The sequence below is a fragment of the Numenius arquata genome, chromosome 25 (assembly GCF_964106895.1).
Source record: "Numenius arquata chromosome 25, bNumArq3.hap1.1, whole genome shotgun sequence".
Classification (NCBI taxonomy): Eukaryota; Metazoa; Chordata; class Aves; order Charadriiformes; family Scolopacidae; genus Numenius; species Numenius arquata.
In genome coordinates, this window is record NC_133600.1 from 5,876,349 (window position 1) to 5,891,151 (window position 14,803).

At 54.4% G+C, this 14,803-nt stretch overlaps 1 protein-coding gene and 1 non-coding gene across 2 annotated transcripts; one reads left to right on the top strand and one right to left on the bottom strand.

Moving 5' to 3' along the window:
• Positions 1–204: 204 nt before the first annotated feature.
• On the bottom strand, positions 205–311 carry LOC141475607 (U6 spliceosomal RNA). Its single transcript, XR_012463652.1, has one exon. It is a non-coding gene; the product is annotated as a U6 spliceosomal RNA (small nuclear RNA).
• An 863-nt stretch (positions 312–1,174) lies between these two features.
• On the top strand, positions 1,175–12,195 carry TMEM259 (transmembrane protein 259). The gene is made up of 11 exons (XM_074163826.1): positions 1,175–1,408; positions 3,536–3,802; positions 4,126–4,294; positions 6,378–6,488; positions 7,793–7,915; positions 8,273–8,373; positions 9,284–9,341; positions 9,655–9,738; positions 10,262–10,394; positions 10,795–10,894; positions 11,347–12,195. The coding sequence occupies exons 1-11, from the start codon at positions 1,175–1,177 to the stop codon at positions 12,193–12,195; spliced, it is 2,229 nt and encodes a 742-aa protein (XP_074019927.1).
• The last annotated feature ends 2,608 nt before the right edge of the window (positions 12,196–14,803 follow it).

The window sequence follows — 14,803 nt, forward strand, 5'->3', positions numbered from 1 at the left end:
GGTGTCCTTGTGGGACCTCCACCAGGCAGGGACCTGAGCAGGGCCGGGGGGGTGTGAAGGTTTTGGGGTGCTCGTCTCTTCCCCCCACCCCTCTCCTATGGCGGGGAGACCACACACTGGGGCTGGGGCAGCCCACGGCCCGTGGTGCGGGGGCCCAAAAGGGTTCCTCGGGGCTGGGGGTGGTTCCGATGGTTGCGGGGGGAAAAAAATATGGAACGCTTCACGAATTTGCGTGTCATCCTTGCGCAGGGGCCATGCTAATCTTCTCTGTATCGTTCCAATTTTAGTATATGTGCTGCCGAAGCGAGCACGGTACTCCCTCCCCCCACAAAGCTACTTAAACCACCCTTATTTTATAATTTTCTAGTCATGGTGGGCAGCCCCTCCCAGATTTCTACGTTTTTCCCCAGAATATCACTCTCTCAAGCGATGTACATCAGTTTTTCTACGTAAATCCTTCTTTTTATGAGAAATTTCGGCGTTTCTGCGGCTGAGGGACCCTGCGGAGCGGCGGTCCGCGCACGCGATGCATGACGGGAGATACCATACTTTACATCGCGGGGCGGGGCCGGCGCATGTCCTCCACCGTCCCAGCGTTCCCTGCGGCGCTCGCGCAGGCGCCGTGTCGCTGCCGTCGGTGCCGGCGGAGGAAGATGGCGGCGGGGCGCTGAGGGGACGGGACCGGGCCGCTCCGCTTCGCTCCGCACCGTGCCAGGAGAGCCGAGCCGCCGCCTGCGCTCCGGGACCGGCCGCGCTGCCCCGGTGACGGACCCCCACCCCATGGCCGCGGGGCCGGCCCAGGAGCCGCGTCTCCGCTGGGCCTGCTCGGGCCGCGCCGCTACCGGGCCCCGCCGAGGCGGCGGCCTGCTGAGTCCCGACGCCTGGCCCGGGCCCCGCTAGGCCTGACCCACCCGCTGCTCGGGAGTCGTCTGCGCGTAGGAGGCCGGGCCGGGTCCGGGGAGGAGAGCGGGACCGGGGCAGCCCCTGCCCGGCGGCCGGCGCCCAACGGCTCCCGGTGCGAGGCTTCTCCCCGGGCCTTCGGAGGCAGCGCTTGACCCTCGCACCCCTCCGGAGCGGTCGCCCGGCCCCAAGTCCGCTCAACGGGGGGAGGAACGGCTCATCCGGCCCAGGTCAGCACCGCCAGTGCCCTTCGGCTGCCGGCCGCGGCGTCAGGATGTCCGAGAACCAGCCCAACGCCAACAACCACCACCCGGCCCACAACAACGGCGGCGGGGGGGCTGCCGGGGGCAACAACCGCGGCGTCCGCAATCCCAACCTCAACCAGAACCCCTTGATCAATGTGCGCGACCGCCTCTTCCACGCACTCTTCTTCAAGATGGCAGTGACCTACGCTCGCCTCTTCCCACCCTCCTTCCGTCGCGTCTTCGAGTTCTTCGTCCTCCTCAAGGTGAGGGGCAGCTTTATGGGGAGGACTGGACACTCCTGTTGCCTGGAGTTGGGTACTAGGGCATAAGTTTCCTTATAAACATGAGAAAATATTGGTTCTACTAGCGGGCACAGCCTGTGTGTGGGCTACTGACCCCAAGCTGTCCCCTGAGCTCCCGTGGACCTCTCTTCTGTGAGAAAGACACGAGTAGTCATAATGGGCTGTGGTGGTACCCACACCGCCACAGCTCTGGCACCGTGACTGGGAGTAACAAGGAAATCCCTGAGACAGCTTGATGTGCAGCCAGGCTGGTGTGGGTCAGGTCAGGGATGTGGGCATGGAAGGTTTCTCTTTCTGTTTCCAAGAGACCTCTCTTTTTGGATACATAGCCTGCGTGAGAGATTTGATTGTTGGAGTCTTGTCTTTTCTGGAAGCAATTAATGCACAACCCCATTTCATTTTGTCAGTCAGCAGCCAGCACAGCGTCACACCTCTGTGCCAGGGGAAAAACCCACCTGCTTTCCTGTTGATGTGGGTGCAGGACTGGGGACCCATGGAGGGGCCTGTCAGTGTCTGTGGGGTGAATTGTCCGTAGGTTAAATCCTGCACGGCGGCTTCTAGGGACAGTGTGGGAAATTAGATAAGGGGTAGGGGGAGACGAGCTTGCCAGGTGACAACAGCACAGTTCTGCTCTGAGTTTCTAATATTCAGCTGATTAAAGCAAGAAAATATTTGGGAGAACTTGTCTGATACTGCACATACGTGTTTTCTCCCCTCCCGAGAAATGTTTGAGGTTTTAACGCCTCTTTTTTTTTTTTTTTTTTTTTCCCCGTTGTATAAGTGAATTCTGGGAGGCTGGATCGGGGATGGTGCTGGCGGTGAGGCTGTCAGGCAGAGCAAGTGGTCCAGCCGGTAGCGGTTCCTGCTGCTGTTTGCCTTTGATCAGAGCACCCCTGAGGAACTCGGAGCATTCACAGGGTGTTTGCAGAGAAGAGCCTGCGCCCGCCTGCGGGGTTAGGAGTCAGCCAGACTCTGTCCCGCTCTCGGCTCTGTGTGCAGGTTAGGGGTGAAGTCAGAGCCTGTGGTCCCATGTGCTGCTGCTCGCAGAGTCCTCAAACTGCTCGTGGCTCCTCCTGCCACGAGGGAGGTGTTTCTGATTTACCTTCCCCAGCATCTTCCTTTGCAGTTCCTCTGCAGATGTGGTGTTTACCCGTCTGTTTATTCATAGCAAATAGGTCAGGAAGGATGTGTAGCAAGGACAGCTGGTTTAATTAGGAATGAGCATCTTCATGCAGTTGGGAAGTGAGTGTTTGAAACTCAGCTGTACCACTTACTGTACCAGCGTTTCTCAGAGCTCTCAGCTCTGAACTTTGGGCAGCGCTGGGTAACGTCACGCTGGATTTACCATCTTCACTACAGGGAGCGAATTTTATTTGTCCGCCTTGTTTTGATATGACTTTATAGCTGTTTCTTGGAGCGAGCCAGGGCACAGCAGTGGTGGTGCCCCCGAGTCCAGTGCCACCTCCGCCCTGGCCCAGTCCATACCTCACAGCGGCGAGCGGTGGATCTGAACGCAGAGCTGGTGGCTCTGCTGTGGGTTTGTGTCCTCCTGCTCTTATGGTGGGTTGTCTTCTGTCAAGGTTTGCTTCTCTCTGCCTTTGTAAAAGTTGGGTGGTCTTCTCCAGGCTTCCATGGGAAGCACTTTGTGCTGAGGAGGGAATGGTTGAACGCCACAGATATGTTCCTGTGTCTTTCAATGCTTTGGAGCCTCATCACGCGTTGGTGCTGTGTTTGGTTGGTTTGCAGGACCTTGCGCTGGGGCCTGCGTGTGTGACCTGTGTCCCACAGGGTATTGGTGGCAGCTCTGGTCTTGCGAACAGGAGGAGGTTGTTCTTGGTGCTGTCTCTGCTGTGTTCCCCTGTTGATACCGTAGCGCTGAAATTGCCTGATTCTGGGCTGCTTCATTGTTGATGCAGAGACCACCAGGGTCGGAAAGCATAAAAGCTCTTGTCCGCTCACAAATCCATTTGTCCAAGTTAATCCGGTGTCTTTATGGGCAAAGAAGAGGTGGTTCAAACTGGGGAGTCTGTAAACAGGCCGAAGTTGGTTGGGCTGATGGGTCTCTGCTTTGTTTCTTCCTGTGCATAGGCTCTGTTTGTGCTCTTCATCCTGGCTTACATTCACATCGCCTTCTCCCGCTCACCCATTAACTGCTTGGAGCACGTGCGAGATAAATGGCCCCGCGATGGCATCCTGCGGGTGGAAATACAGCGCAACTCCAGCCGAGCCCCCATCTTCCTGCAATTCTGTGGCGTTGAGAAGTTCCCAGGAATGGTAGTTGAATCCACAGCTGAGGAAGAGGAGGAGGAAGAGGAGGAGATGACCGTGGATATGTTTGAAAACAGCTCTATCAAGGTAAAGGCGCGTTCCTTGTACACAGAGGGAGATGGGAACCTGGTTGTTGGTTTGAGGAGGAATGGTTTGTTAGTGCAGTCATCTCAAGTGTGCCACGGTCCCTCTGTGATCCCTTGGTCACCTGGAGACACAGTGTGTTCCTTGGCTCTTCCTGTGTCTCCTCGTTGGCCTCTGATGGTTTGAGATAGAAATTGGAGCCCAAAAAGGTGGCTTTTGTCCTCCTTTTGGTGGTGGAGGTCTTTGCTGGGGACACGAAGGGAGCACAGAAGACGGGAGATGAAGTGACTGCTAATGTGACTTTCTGTGCCGTGGTTTTCCAACAGTTTGAGCTGGATATCGAGCCCAAGGTGTTCCTCAAGCCATCCCTGGTGAGCAGCACCGAGGCACTGACCCACAACGAAAGCCAGGAGTTCTCGTTTAGTGAAGCAGCCACTAAAGGTATGCAGCCTCTGAGGGAGACTGTGTCCGAGTTTGAGATGCTAGCCAGAGCAGGTAAAGACACCTTACGCTGCTATCTGTGCTCTCTCCTTCCCCTGCACCTTCCCTGCACATCCCCTTCCTTCTGGCTTCTCTGGGCACCTGCATTGTAACCTTAAATGTCTTCCCTGACGCATTCCCCTGCGGTTAATCGTGTCGATACTAACGACGGATCCACAGTGATACCCGTCCTTCAGCTGGAGGGAGGCTGGGAGTTGGGGATCGTCTGGGCTATAAAATGTGCTGCAGCCTCATGGTCTGGCACGGTGTTTCTGCAGTGACCAGTACCAGGTACCTCAGGTGAATGCAAACCTCCCTCTTACGAGCAGTTCATTGTCCTCTTCAGCTCTGCAGGGATCCCCCTGACAGCGCACATTCCTCCTCCCATTAACAGGGTTTGGGCTGTATTTTGGGTCCCTGACTCAACACCAGTACTTGGAATAGCTAATTAATCCCGAAAGCCACCGAGCAAGTTTTATTGGATTGCGAGATACGGCATTGCTGCTCTGCATCGCTGAGGGTATCATCCTGCTTTATCCCTCCCCTTCCTTCAGCACGACTTAAGCTGCTCATGTCTCATAAATTCCAGGGGGAGATTGAGTGGCTTTGTATTATTTAAAATGGAATTCCAGTGTTGGAAAACTTCTGTTTCTAGTGGTTAGGGGAGGAAATCTATTAAAAAATATTGATATTAAAATAGAAAAATGGCAATTGGATTCTTACTTAATTTTCCTGTTTCACCTACGCTTTTATCCATGGAAAGACTGGAATTCTTTGCTCTTCAGAAGTACTGGCTGTGGATGGTTGGGGGACTGGACACTGGTCCCTTGGTCTTGCAGTGATTTTGCTTGACGCTGATCTGGAACTCATTAGTCCTGAGTTTAAGATCATTAAGTCATGTAAGACTAGAGAGCAGTAAATATTTTTGGTGCAATACCTTTATTAATGGTTGCCTGAGCTCTGTAAGAGCCGCGTTGGGCAGTGCTGTGAGCGCCTGTGTTTGCTGAACGCCTGGTTGGAAATGAGCCAGGAATGGGGTGGGAGAGAGAATTGTGCTGCTTCCTAGCGTAGTTAAGAAAATTGATCTTTTCAAATGGGTCCCAGATACCCATTATTATTGTTTTTCCATGTTTCTTGTGCTATAAGTGCATCAAGTTTGATGTTCAGACAGAATATTTTACTGTGGAAAAATGTTTTATGATACAAAAGTGGTAGTTCTTTTGTTGATATTTAAACACTTTATTTCCATTTGGTCTTAAAACTGTTTTATAATGGAAACAAAAGATGAAAGGAGCACAGCAGCCTGTGTTTGCTGCCCAGGAAGCGGAATCAGAGGCGGGGAAGTGCAGTGGGCATTTCTGTCGGGCAGAAGAGGCGGGTACATTTCATATAAGTTATTGCATCCTTTTAACTGTGGTGCTGTGAGACCCCGACATCTTGCAAGAGGCAGCGGCTGCCCTGTGACAGTTTGAAAGATCAGGGATTAAATTGCTTGGCTCCTATTCATCAGGAGGTTTTGTCCTTTCAGAGACGGTTTAGCAAAAAGCATCTATTTTGAACCTTTCATAAAAAAGGAAAAATCAAGGAAACTTCAGGCAGCAGATTTTTTTGGAGAGCTGTAATTGCTCCTGCCTTTAGTTATGGGATTTGTAATTGCAGCAGTGAGCTTTGTCTCCTGGGAAGTGCAGCGCTCCTGCCCTCTGGAGCGTTTACTCGGTGTTCAGCAGGCGTAAAGTGTATTTCCCTGCTGTTTCCTAAAAACACAGAGAGCAGAAATTGGACAGAGCAGGAACAAGTGGTCTAGGACTCCCCAGGCAAAGGTGTGGGCAGATCCTGGGCAATGTTTGACACAGCTGGGAACCTGAAGCTTTCCCACAAGTTTCATGTTAAGGACTAATGTCAAGGGAATGGGCTGCAATTTTGAAGAATTTGTATTGATTTGTTTTACATCAGTGGAGGGAAGCCTGGAGCCTGTGTTTGCAACAGATTCTCTTTTCCAGAATGTGGTGGGAGGGAGAGAGGGAGGGGGGAACCCAGAGGTGCTGTTTGTTCCTGGTGATTGATTGCAAACCCCGGTGCTGGGTCTCGCTCTCCGCAGTGTGGCCGCAGGAGGAGTACATCGTGGAGTACTCGCTGGAGTACGGCTTCCTGCGCCTGTCCCAGAGCACTCGCCAGCGCCTCAGCATCCCCGTCATGGTGGTGACTTTGGGTGAGTGAGGAGGCCAGCCCGCGCTGCCGCAGCGGTGGGCGAGCGCTCTGCGCAGGTGCCTACGCGCCGTTTCCTCCTTAGCCTTGTGGAAACTATTTATAACAGTTGATGGCGCTCATTTTCCACATAGGGGAGCGGCTCCGCGGAGGCTTTATTGCGTTAGTGGGTCATACCTCTCCAGGAGGAGTGGTGTGAAATGGTGGAGCCTGTTTCGGGGAGCCCTAATGTTACGTCCAGCAGTTTTCTCGCTGGGGAAGGAAGAGCCTCTTGGTGCTGAAGATCTGGGCTCCACATGGAGCAGCCGCGGTGCAGGGTTAGAGCCCGGTGGAGACAGCAGTTGTGTGTGTGTTGGGGACGATAGCAAGCAGGGTCTCAGCGTACCTCTGCGCCCCTGTGAGCACCAGCAGGGCACCTTCCTGGAACACTGTTCTCTTCTCCTGGCATTTGCTCCGTTAAAACCTACCTCCCCGAGTCAGGAATATAGTTTCAAACTTTCTCATGCCTGTGAACTTAATTGGTCTGTAACGAGCTGTTAATGCAGCCATCAGAGTAGATTTCACTACTTACTCCTCTAAGCAAACTGAAGTACAGCTGGACTGGAGTATTAAGCAGTTATCCCATACAGGTAATGGGCTGTTAAATGTCTATTTACTGACCTGGGTTTTCCAATTCAGCTGGAAAAATTCCTTCATAAGTATCCCAGTAATTTGCTGAAAAACTATTTGTGTTCATGCTGCCTCTTTTGCTTAGATTTGGGTTATTTTTACAGGCTGGTCAGTGTTTGTGCAGTAGAACGTTGTACCACCCTCATAAGATGGAGCTGAACAGCCTTGGCTCGTGCCCGGAGCTGTGGGGAGGCGTTGGCGTGTCCTTGCCACAGGAGGGTGGATGGGGATAGCGGGTCCCAGCAGTGTCACGCTGAGTCCAGCTGATGGCTAAAAAGTCTCAGCCAGGCCCTCTGAGTCCTACCAGAACTTGTTTCTCTGGGCCATTAGCTGGGGTGAGCCCAGTGAGATAGTCCAAGGCAAACTCCCTTCATGTCTTGCCAACAGAGAGTGTGACAGCCCTAATGTCATTCCTAAGGCCTGATTGACATTAGCATTTTGACAGCATGGCTAGATTTGTCCGGGTGTGACATTCTCCCTCCCAGTCCTGCCCAGTTGAGTTATATTGCCAAAGGTCTGAGGGCAGACGCAGGTCTGCTGGCACTTGTGTCCCTTGGGTGAGGAGAGGGCTCTGCGCTTGCCCCCGCCTCTGCAGCTTCAGGTGTGAGCAGTCTGAGTGGGTTTTTGTCTTCTCTCTAGATCCTACCAGGGATCAGTGCTTTGGGGACAGGTTCAGCCGCCTGTTGCTGGACGAGTTCCTGGGATATGATGACATCCTGATGTCAAGTGTCAAAGCTTTAGCTGAAAATGAAGAAAACAAAGGTAAGGCTTGGAGGAGTGGCTTTCAGCAGCTGTGCAGAGCAGTTGATGCTTTTCTGTGGATGCATGACTATCATCTTCTGACTATTGATTAATCTCTATGCAGGGAACAGTTCCCTGTGTTACATAGAGATGTTACTGTCAAGGACAAAATGAAACGAGCAGGAGGGGAGAGATGTCTGCAAACGTGATTTCCTACTGCCTTGTTGCGCTGCATAACAATAAGAGTGAGGCTGTCAGGAGCTGTTGCCATAGACCTGCTTTAAATCCTGTTTCTTTAGAAGGCAGTGGAAGTTTGTTCTTAGTTTGTGGGTTAATCATGCTGAGCTTGTGTGTTTGTGTTTGTTTTTTTTTCTCCAGGTTTCCTTCGCAATGTGGTGTCTGGGGAGCACTATCGCTTCGTCAGCATGTGGATGGCCAGGACATCCTATCTGGCAGCCTTTGTCATCATGGTCATATTTGTAAGTCGGCAGGAGCTGGGCATTGCCTGGACTCTGAGCCTGTGCTGCTCAGCATCTGTTTGCTGTAACAGCACAGGCCTGAGCTCTCATCTGCTTTTAAAGCTAAGCTGATGGAGTTTGAGGTTCTGCTCTGTTTTGTTTTGTTTTTAATGTGGGTTCTTAAAGTCCTCACAATGAAACAAACAGAGGAGCTGAAATGGAATGACATAATGGCTTTGTTGTCCAAAGGGCAATTCGGGTTCGGGAGTCTCTAAGTTAAACACTGGCTGCCAAGGCACAGGGTGCGGAAGTTTGTCCTCTGAGTCTTTTAAGAACAGGTCTAACTAATTGCCAGGAGTGAGCAACGTAGAACCAAGTCTCCCGTGATTATGTGTGAGACAAGGTGATTACAGACAAGTGTTAGACAAGATCCCAAGTGATAACTAAGCCCATGTTCGTAGTCTTGGGTGACTGTCTCCCTTTGTGTCTGTCCGTCCCTCGCTGCAGCTCCTTGTACAGTAATGTTGTGGCCAGTGAGTGGGGAGGCAGCGAGCCGTAGGACTGCTGTCGGGAGGCATTACGTGCTGCTTGGAGGAGCACGGATGTGGGACAGGAGAAGCCCTAGTTCCAGCTCTGCTGCTGCTGCTTGGTTTGGCCCCTGCTCAAATATTCAGAATCGGTCTCTTCACAAAGAAATTACTTACTGCCTATTTCACTGCAGTAATACAAAGATTAATTGCTGTTTGTGAAGTCCTAATTACTCTTTGGGAAATCGGTCTGCGGGGCTCAAACTAACGAACGTGGGATCTGGGCAGCGCTGTGCAGCGCTGTACAAGTCCGAGCTTGCCTGTCCTGGCCTCTGCCGTGTGTGATTCTGAACGGGGCTCCCTGGGCCTGTGCAGCTCTAACCCCAGCTTCTCTTCTATTTCAGACTCTGTCCGTTTCGATGCTGTTGCGCTACTCGCACCATCAGATCTTTGTCTTCATTGGTAAGGATTTTTCTAAGGGATTTAGGGTGTGCTGGCTCCAGCACAGCGTACTGTGTGCCTGCTCCAGCACAGTGTATCGTGTATATACTCGTGACTGTTGTTGTTTAGAAGGGTCCTGCAAGTAGCTGCACAGGGAATATATCCCCTTATCCCCCGTCCCCATGCTCCAGAGCTGTTCTGTCTCTTGACGTGTATCAGGGACAGTGGACTGCACTGCAGGCTGCAGTGCTCTGAACAGGGGGTGATTCAAAGGGGTGGAGGGTTTCGTGGCCCCACATCCACTTTGTGTTACAGAGTGTTTTCCTTCTCGCAGTTGACCTGCTGCAGATGCTGGAAATGAACATGACGATCGCATTCCCTGCGGCTCCCCTCCTCACTGTCATCCTGGCTCTAGTAGGTAAGGACTGTGCCTCCTAGAAAGTAGAAAAGTGTAATTCCCTGTTCTGACCTGCCCCGGCAGGTGATTAGTGTGTCCACTCGTCACAAGGTGGAAGGCTCTGGAATTTGATGGCAGAGAGAGCTGCATTGTCCTTCCGGGTCCCCTGGAAAAGCAGTTCATTTGGAAATCACATCGACTGAAGCTTTGTCTGTCGCTGTAGTTCATTTCAGATTCACACTTCTTGTGACCAGGTTGCATTAGAACAATTAAAACACAACCAACAACAAAACCCCCCGAATCTGCGCTGCGTGGAGCCGGCTGGTGCTCTGGCCTGTGCAGTGACAGTAGTCAGCAGTGACACGTTTGGCCTTAGTCTCTTGAAACAGCTCATTTTTCCTGCTGGGGTCTTTGCTGTATGGTCATGAGGCCCCGGCTGTGGATGTGACAGCGGGTTCCTTCACATGCCCCTTTAGGAAGGCCATTGCCATGCTGGGGTCTGTGCCCTGCAGCATCCTCATCTCAGACACCCTCTGTCCCCTAGGGATGGAGGCCATCATGTCTGAGTTCTTCAATGACACCACCACTGCCTTTTACATCATCCTCATTGTGTGGCTGGCTGACCAGTATGATGCCATCTGCTGCCATACCAACACGAGCAAGAGGCATTGGCTCAGGTAAGAGCTGGCACCTCATTGCATGTCCTTGCAGTGAGTCCCGTTCTCTGATGCAAGGTGGCTTCGGGTCCTCTCCAGCCCTCCCAGGCAGGAGAGCTTCCACTCGAGAGCTTCTGTGGGTCTCCTTGGGAGCTGCCCTGGGTGTCACAGGGTCCAAAGTGCAATTGTTTCCGCTCTGGGGTTGTGCCTGGATGTCAAGAATCACCTTGATCCTTTCCCTGCCCTTTGTGTTTCTCTGTTGAAGACCTGTTGACAGCGCGGAGATTTTAATTACCCGTTAATGGGAGTCTGCACCACCTTCTGCAGAGTGCCCCAGCCCAGAGCGGAGTCAGGACTAGGAAGAAGCTCACGTTTGTCCCGTCCATTGCCGAATCCTGATATTTATTGCCTTTCTATCCAGGTTCTTCTATCTGTACCACTTTGCCTTCTATGCCTACCACTATCGATTCAATGGGCAGTACAGCAGCCTGGCTCTTGTCACCTCCTGGCTCTTCATCCAGGTGAGTCACTGCCACTTGTGTTGCTGGCCAGGAGGCTAGTGCCATCCCAGGAATTCCGTCCTGGTCACCCCACACACCTCAGAGGGGTCTCCCTGCCTGTGGTTTGAACTCTTATGTGGTGGATTTTAACAGCACAACCAGTGGGAGCAAAGTGAAGGAAATAACTGCATTTTGAGTGGGTTGAAGAAATGCCTTTATCCTTTTTCTTCTCAGCCCTTGGAAGGGCAGAGGGTTGTACTCATTGCCTGTCTGGAGAGAAACTATATCAGCTCTGACAGCAGCTTGCAGGAGTTGTAGTGGAAGAGATAAATCTTTCCAAAATTTCGGATAGCTTGCGGCTGTCAGAGCAGCCCAATTCTCCAGTCACAGCAAGAGAGAAGCATGGTTTCCTAAGGTATGTCTAGGCTCGGCTCAGCCCCAGTGAGTGACTCCTTTCCCTTTGCCTTCCCCAGCACTCCATGATTTACTTCTTCCATCACTACGAGCTGCCGGCCATTCTCCAGCAGATCCGGATCCAGGAGATGCTGCTGCAGAACCAGCAGGTGGGGCAGGGGACGCAGACCACGCTCCAAGACAACCTCAACAACAACACTACGGCTGCCCCCGTGGACGTGGGGAGCCGCCGGCCCCACTTGCCAGCTGGGCCCTCTGGGGAGAGCAGTGGCCCGGCCACCCTGACTCCCGGCGAGGCCTCCAGCGTCATTGCTGCTGCCACGGCAGCTTCTGTGGGCAGCGATCTCAACTGGGTGGCCGAGACGGCCGCCATCGTCACAGAAGCCTCGTTCCTCTCTGACCTGAGCACTACCCTGCTGGAGCCCAATGTGGTGCACGAAGCCATGGCCAATGGGAGCCCTCAGGATGCTGCCGCTGCTTCCAGTTTGGTCGCCCGCATCAGGGTCAGCAGCGACCACCCGGAGACGGCCATGGGCTCCATCACCATTGAAGTCACCTCAACGTCTGTGGTGGCTGCAGCAGATGTCCCCCCTGCCGCAGAGGTGGCACCAACCACCCCCCTTGTCCCGCTGCAAGAGGAGGGGACCCCCGTCCCCAGCCCTTCCCGTCCTGGGCAGACTGAGGCCATGGAGGGCTCAGAGAGCCGAGCGAGGCCCGGCGGCAAGGACTGCGTTGCAAACAGCAGCGCGGCAGAGACCCCTCTGGCTGCAGTAGAGGACACTGATCAGGACAGATGCTTGGGTCGTGCTCTCGGGGACCGGGGACAAAGCAGCCCCTGCCCAGCACCAGCGGATAATAGGCCGAGCTCCAAACCCTGCTCGGAGCCAGACTCCAGGAGCCTGTCTTGAGTCCCTGTTACTGTAACTCTGGACTGCCAGGGGGGCGTTTGGATTGCGTTTGTTACGATTTCTCACTTCACCATCATCCTTAACCCATGAATTCCTCTTAGTGCAGGCAGAGCACTGGAACAGAGAGAAGGGGCTGCAGTCAACTCCCCTGGGAAAAGCATGTGTGTGAATGGCAGCTGTGCCTGGGGCTGCGGGGACGGAGGGACAAGGCCTTCGCTCCCGCTGCCCCCTCCAGCCCCGCGGCCACCTCCCTGCCACAGCTTTTCCTTGCCCCTGGCTTTGCCCCCTGTGTTGCCATTTTCAGCCCAGGTGCTGTTCACAAGTGTAAGCTGGTTTGTGACAGAGCCACGCGTGTGTGTGACAGAGCCATGGCTGCGTATGTACAGGGAGAGCATTTTCAGACACCCTGGAGAGAGTCCCAGGGGAGAAACCTGGTGAACTTCCCTTCTCCTTAAGGGGAAGAGGAGCTTAAGACCTTCCCCAAACACTAGATCTGCTCAGGCCAGGGCAAAGCCGGGCAATAACCAAAGCAGAAGCTGCAGTTCAGCCCAATTTTTTCTGTCCTTGAGCTTCCCTCGGTCGGTGGGTTTTGGGGCAGAAGCTGCCGTGTCCTGCTTGGAGCTTCCATCCCAGGAGGGGTGTGTGGGGCTGGGGTGGGCTCCTGTGTGGACAGCCCCAGAGAGGTGCTGTCCCTTCTGCAGCTGGTGACCTCTGCGAGGGCTTCGGGAATGCGGCCTCTCTTAGATGTACGTGGCCAGCGTGAAGTGGGAGCTGCTGGCACAGGGTGTCGGTATCTGCAGGGACTGAGCTGTGGTGTCAGTGTCTGTGGTGACGTTTGGATGAGGAGGATGCAGCTCTGTCCCTGCACAGCTCTGCTTTCGGCGCCTGCTGCTGGGGGTGACATAGTTTGCTTTTCAGTGCCTTGTCCCTCAAAGGGGACACGTTTGCATTTAAGATCAGCCCCACCCCAGAGGAGAGGTCGGCTTTTCGCTGGCTGAACTGTTGCATGAGGTGGTTTAGCAAAGAACCAAAACACTAAAGCCAAGACATTTCAGCTGTTTTTCCCCTACCTCCCCTGGCAGCGGGGGTGAAGCTGTGCCCGACCCCTCTGCGCTGCGAGTACCATGGGGCTGAGTTGGGGGGGCTGGGACAGGGACTGGCTGCCCCCAAGGACACACTGGACCCCCGCGAGGACGTGGCTGGGAGCAGGGTTTGGGTTTGTAGGTAGAGTGGAGCGAGGCAGGGGTGCGTGGTGTCTGCAGGGCTGAGGGGAGCTCGGGGAGGGACGTGGAAGGGCAGCACTGGGAGGTGACACAGGGAACACTCTGCTCTCCGGGGGGAGCGGGTTGCTGTGGAAGTGTCCCCAGTTCAGCCCAGTCTCCCCCAGCTGGGCAGCACCTGTGGAGCCCACCTCCCGTGGGGGGTCCTGTGTGCATCTCAGTGTCTTCCACCAGGAAAGGGGGTCCTGTCTTTGCTTTCTCTGCATTTCCCACCCAGGTGCCCCCCTTTTTTTTCTTTTCTTTTTGTCCGAAGGAGCCCTGCGTGTTGCTCTGGGGAGCGCGGGGGAGCTTGTGACCAGCATGTCGGCTCCTCCTGTAGCCAGCCTTCCTGGGAAGGGGCCTTGGTGGCTGCTGGCTCCTGCCTCCGGCATGGACGTGCCAGAGTGAGGGATTACAGTAGGCTTTTAAGAGGAGCTGGGGGGGGTGGGAGGGGAAGGGGCGGAAACAAACCAAATGATTTGATGAATGAAGAGAGTAGAGTTCATTCTATTTAATTAATGTACAAAATGTGTTTGTATATAATAATAAATATTATATCTAACAGCGGCGGTGGTGCTGCCCCAGTATCCCGCCAGCCCTTGTGCTGGTTCCTGCTGGGAGTTGAGGATCTGGGGGTGCGGGGGCAGCACGTCGAGCCCCCTGTGCCCCGTACAGCTCAGAGGGGTGGTAGCAGCACCAGGGGCTGAGCCCGTGTCCCCCTCCCGGTCCCTGTCACGGCTCTGCTCCCCCACGTTCGCAGCCTCCTTGTGCAGAAGGGCCGTGGGGAGGGAGGGTCCTTTCCTGTGCTCTCGCCCTGGGGCCTCTCACGGCCGCCCGGAGTCACCCCCAGTTGGGCTGCGGGTGATTGAATTTCCTCTGCTGGCCACACTGGGCTGGGAAAGGGGATGGTGACAGCCACGTCCATCTCTCACCGTGTGCCCAGGGAAGGCTCCCTTCCTGGTTGGAGGTGGCCCTGGAGATCATCCTGCTGGCCCTGCTGTGGATCCAGCTTTCCCGGGGCGAGCCTGGGGTCCTGGCCCATCCTGCTGCCATGGGACGGGGGCTACTCACCTTCCCCCTCCTCCTCCTCCTCCTCCTCTTCCTCCTCCTCCTCCTCTTCCTCCTCCTCCTCTTTGCTGCTGGCCTGCAGGGGGGCTGGCACCGGCCTGTGGAGGAGGAAGGGGAAGGGTTACCCTCGCCCCCAGCCTTGCTGCATTTAAGATGCAGCTGGAAGAGAAAAAGCAGACTTTGTTTTATTTCCATCATCTTTATTTACACGGTTTAAAAACGCAGTGCTGCTGGAGGCTCTGCCCACAGAAGTGCTGCGGGGGGGTCCTGGGTCTGCACGG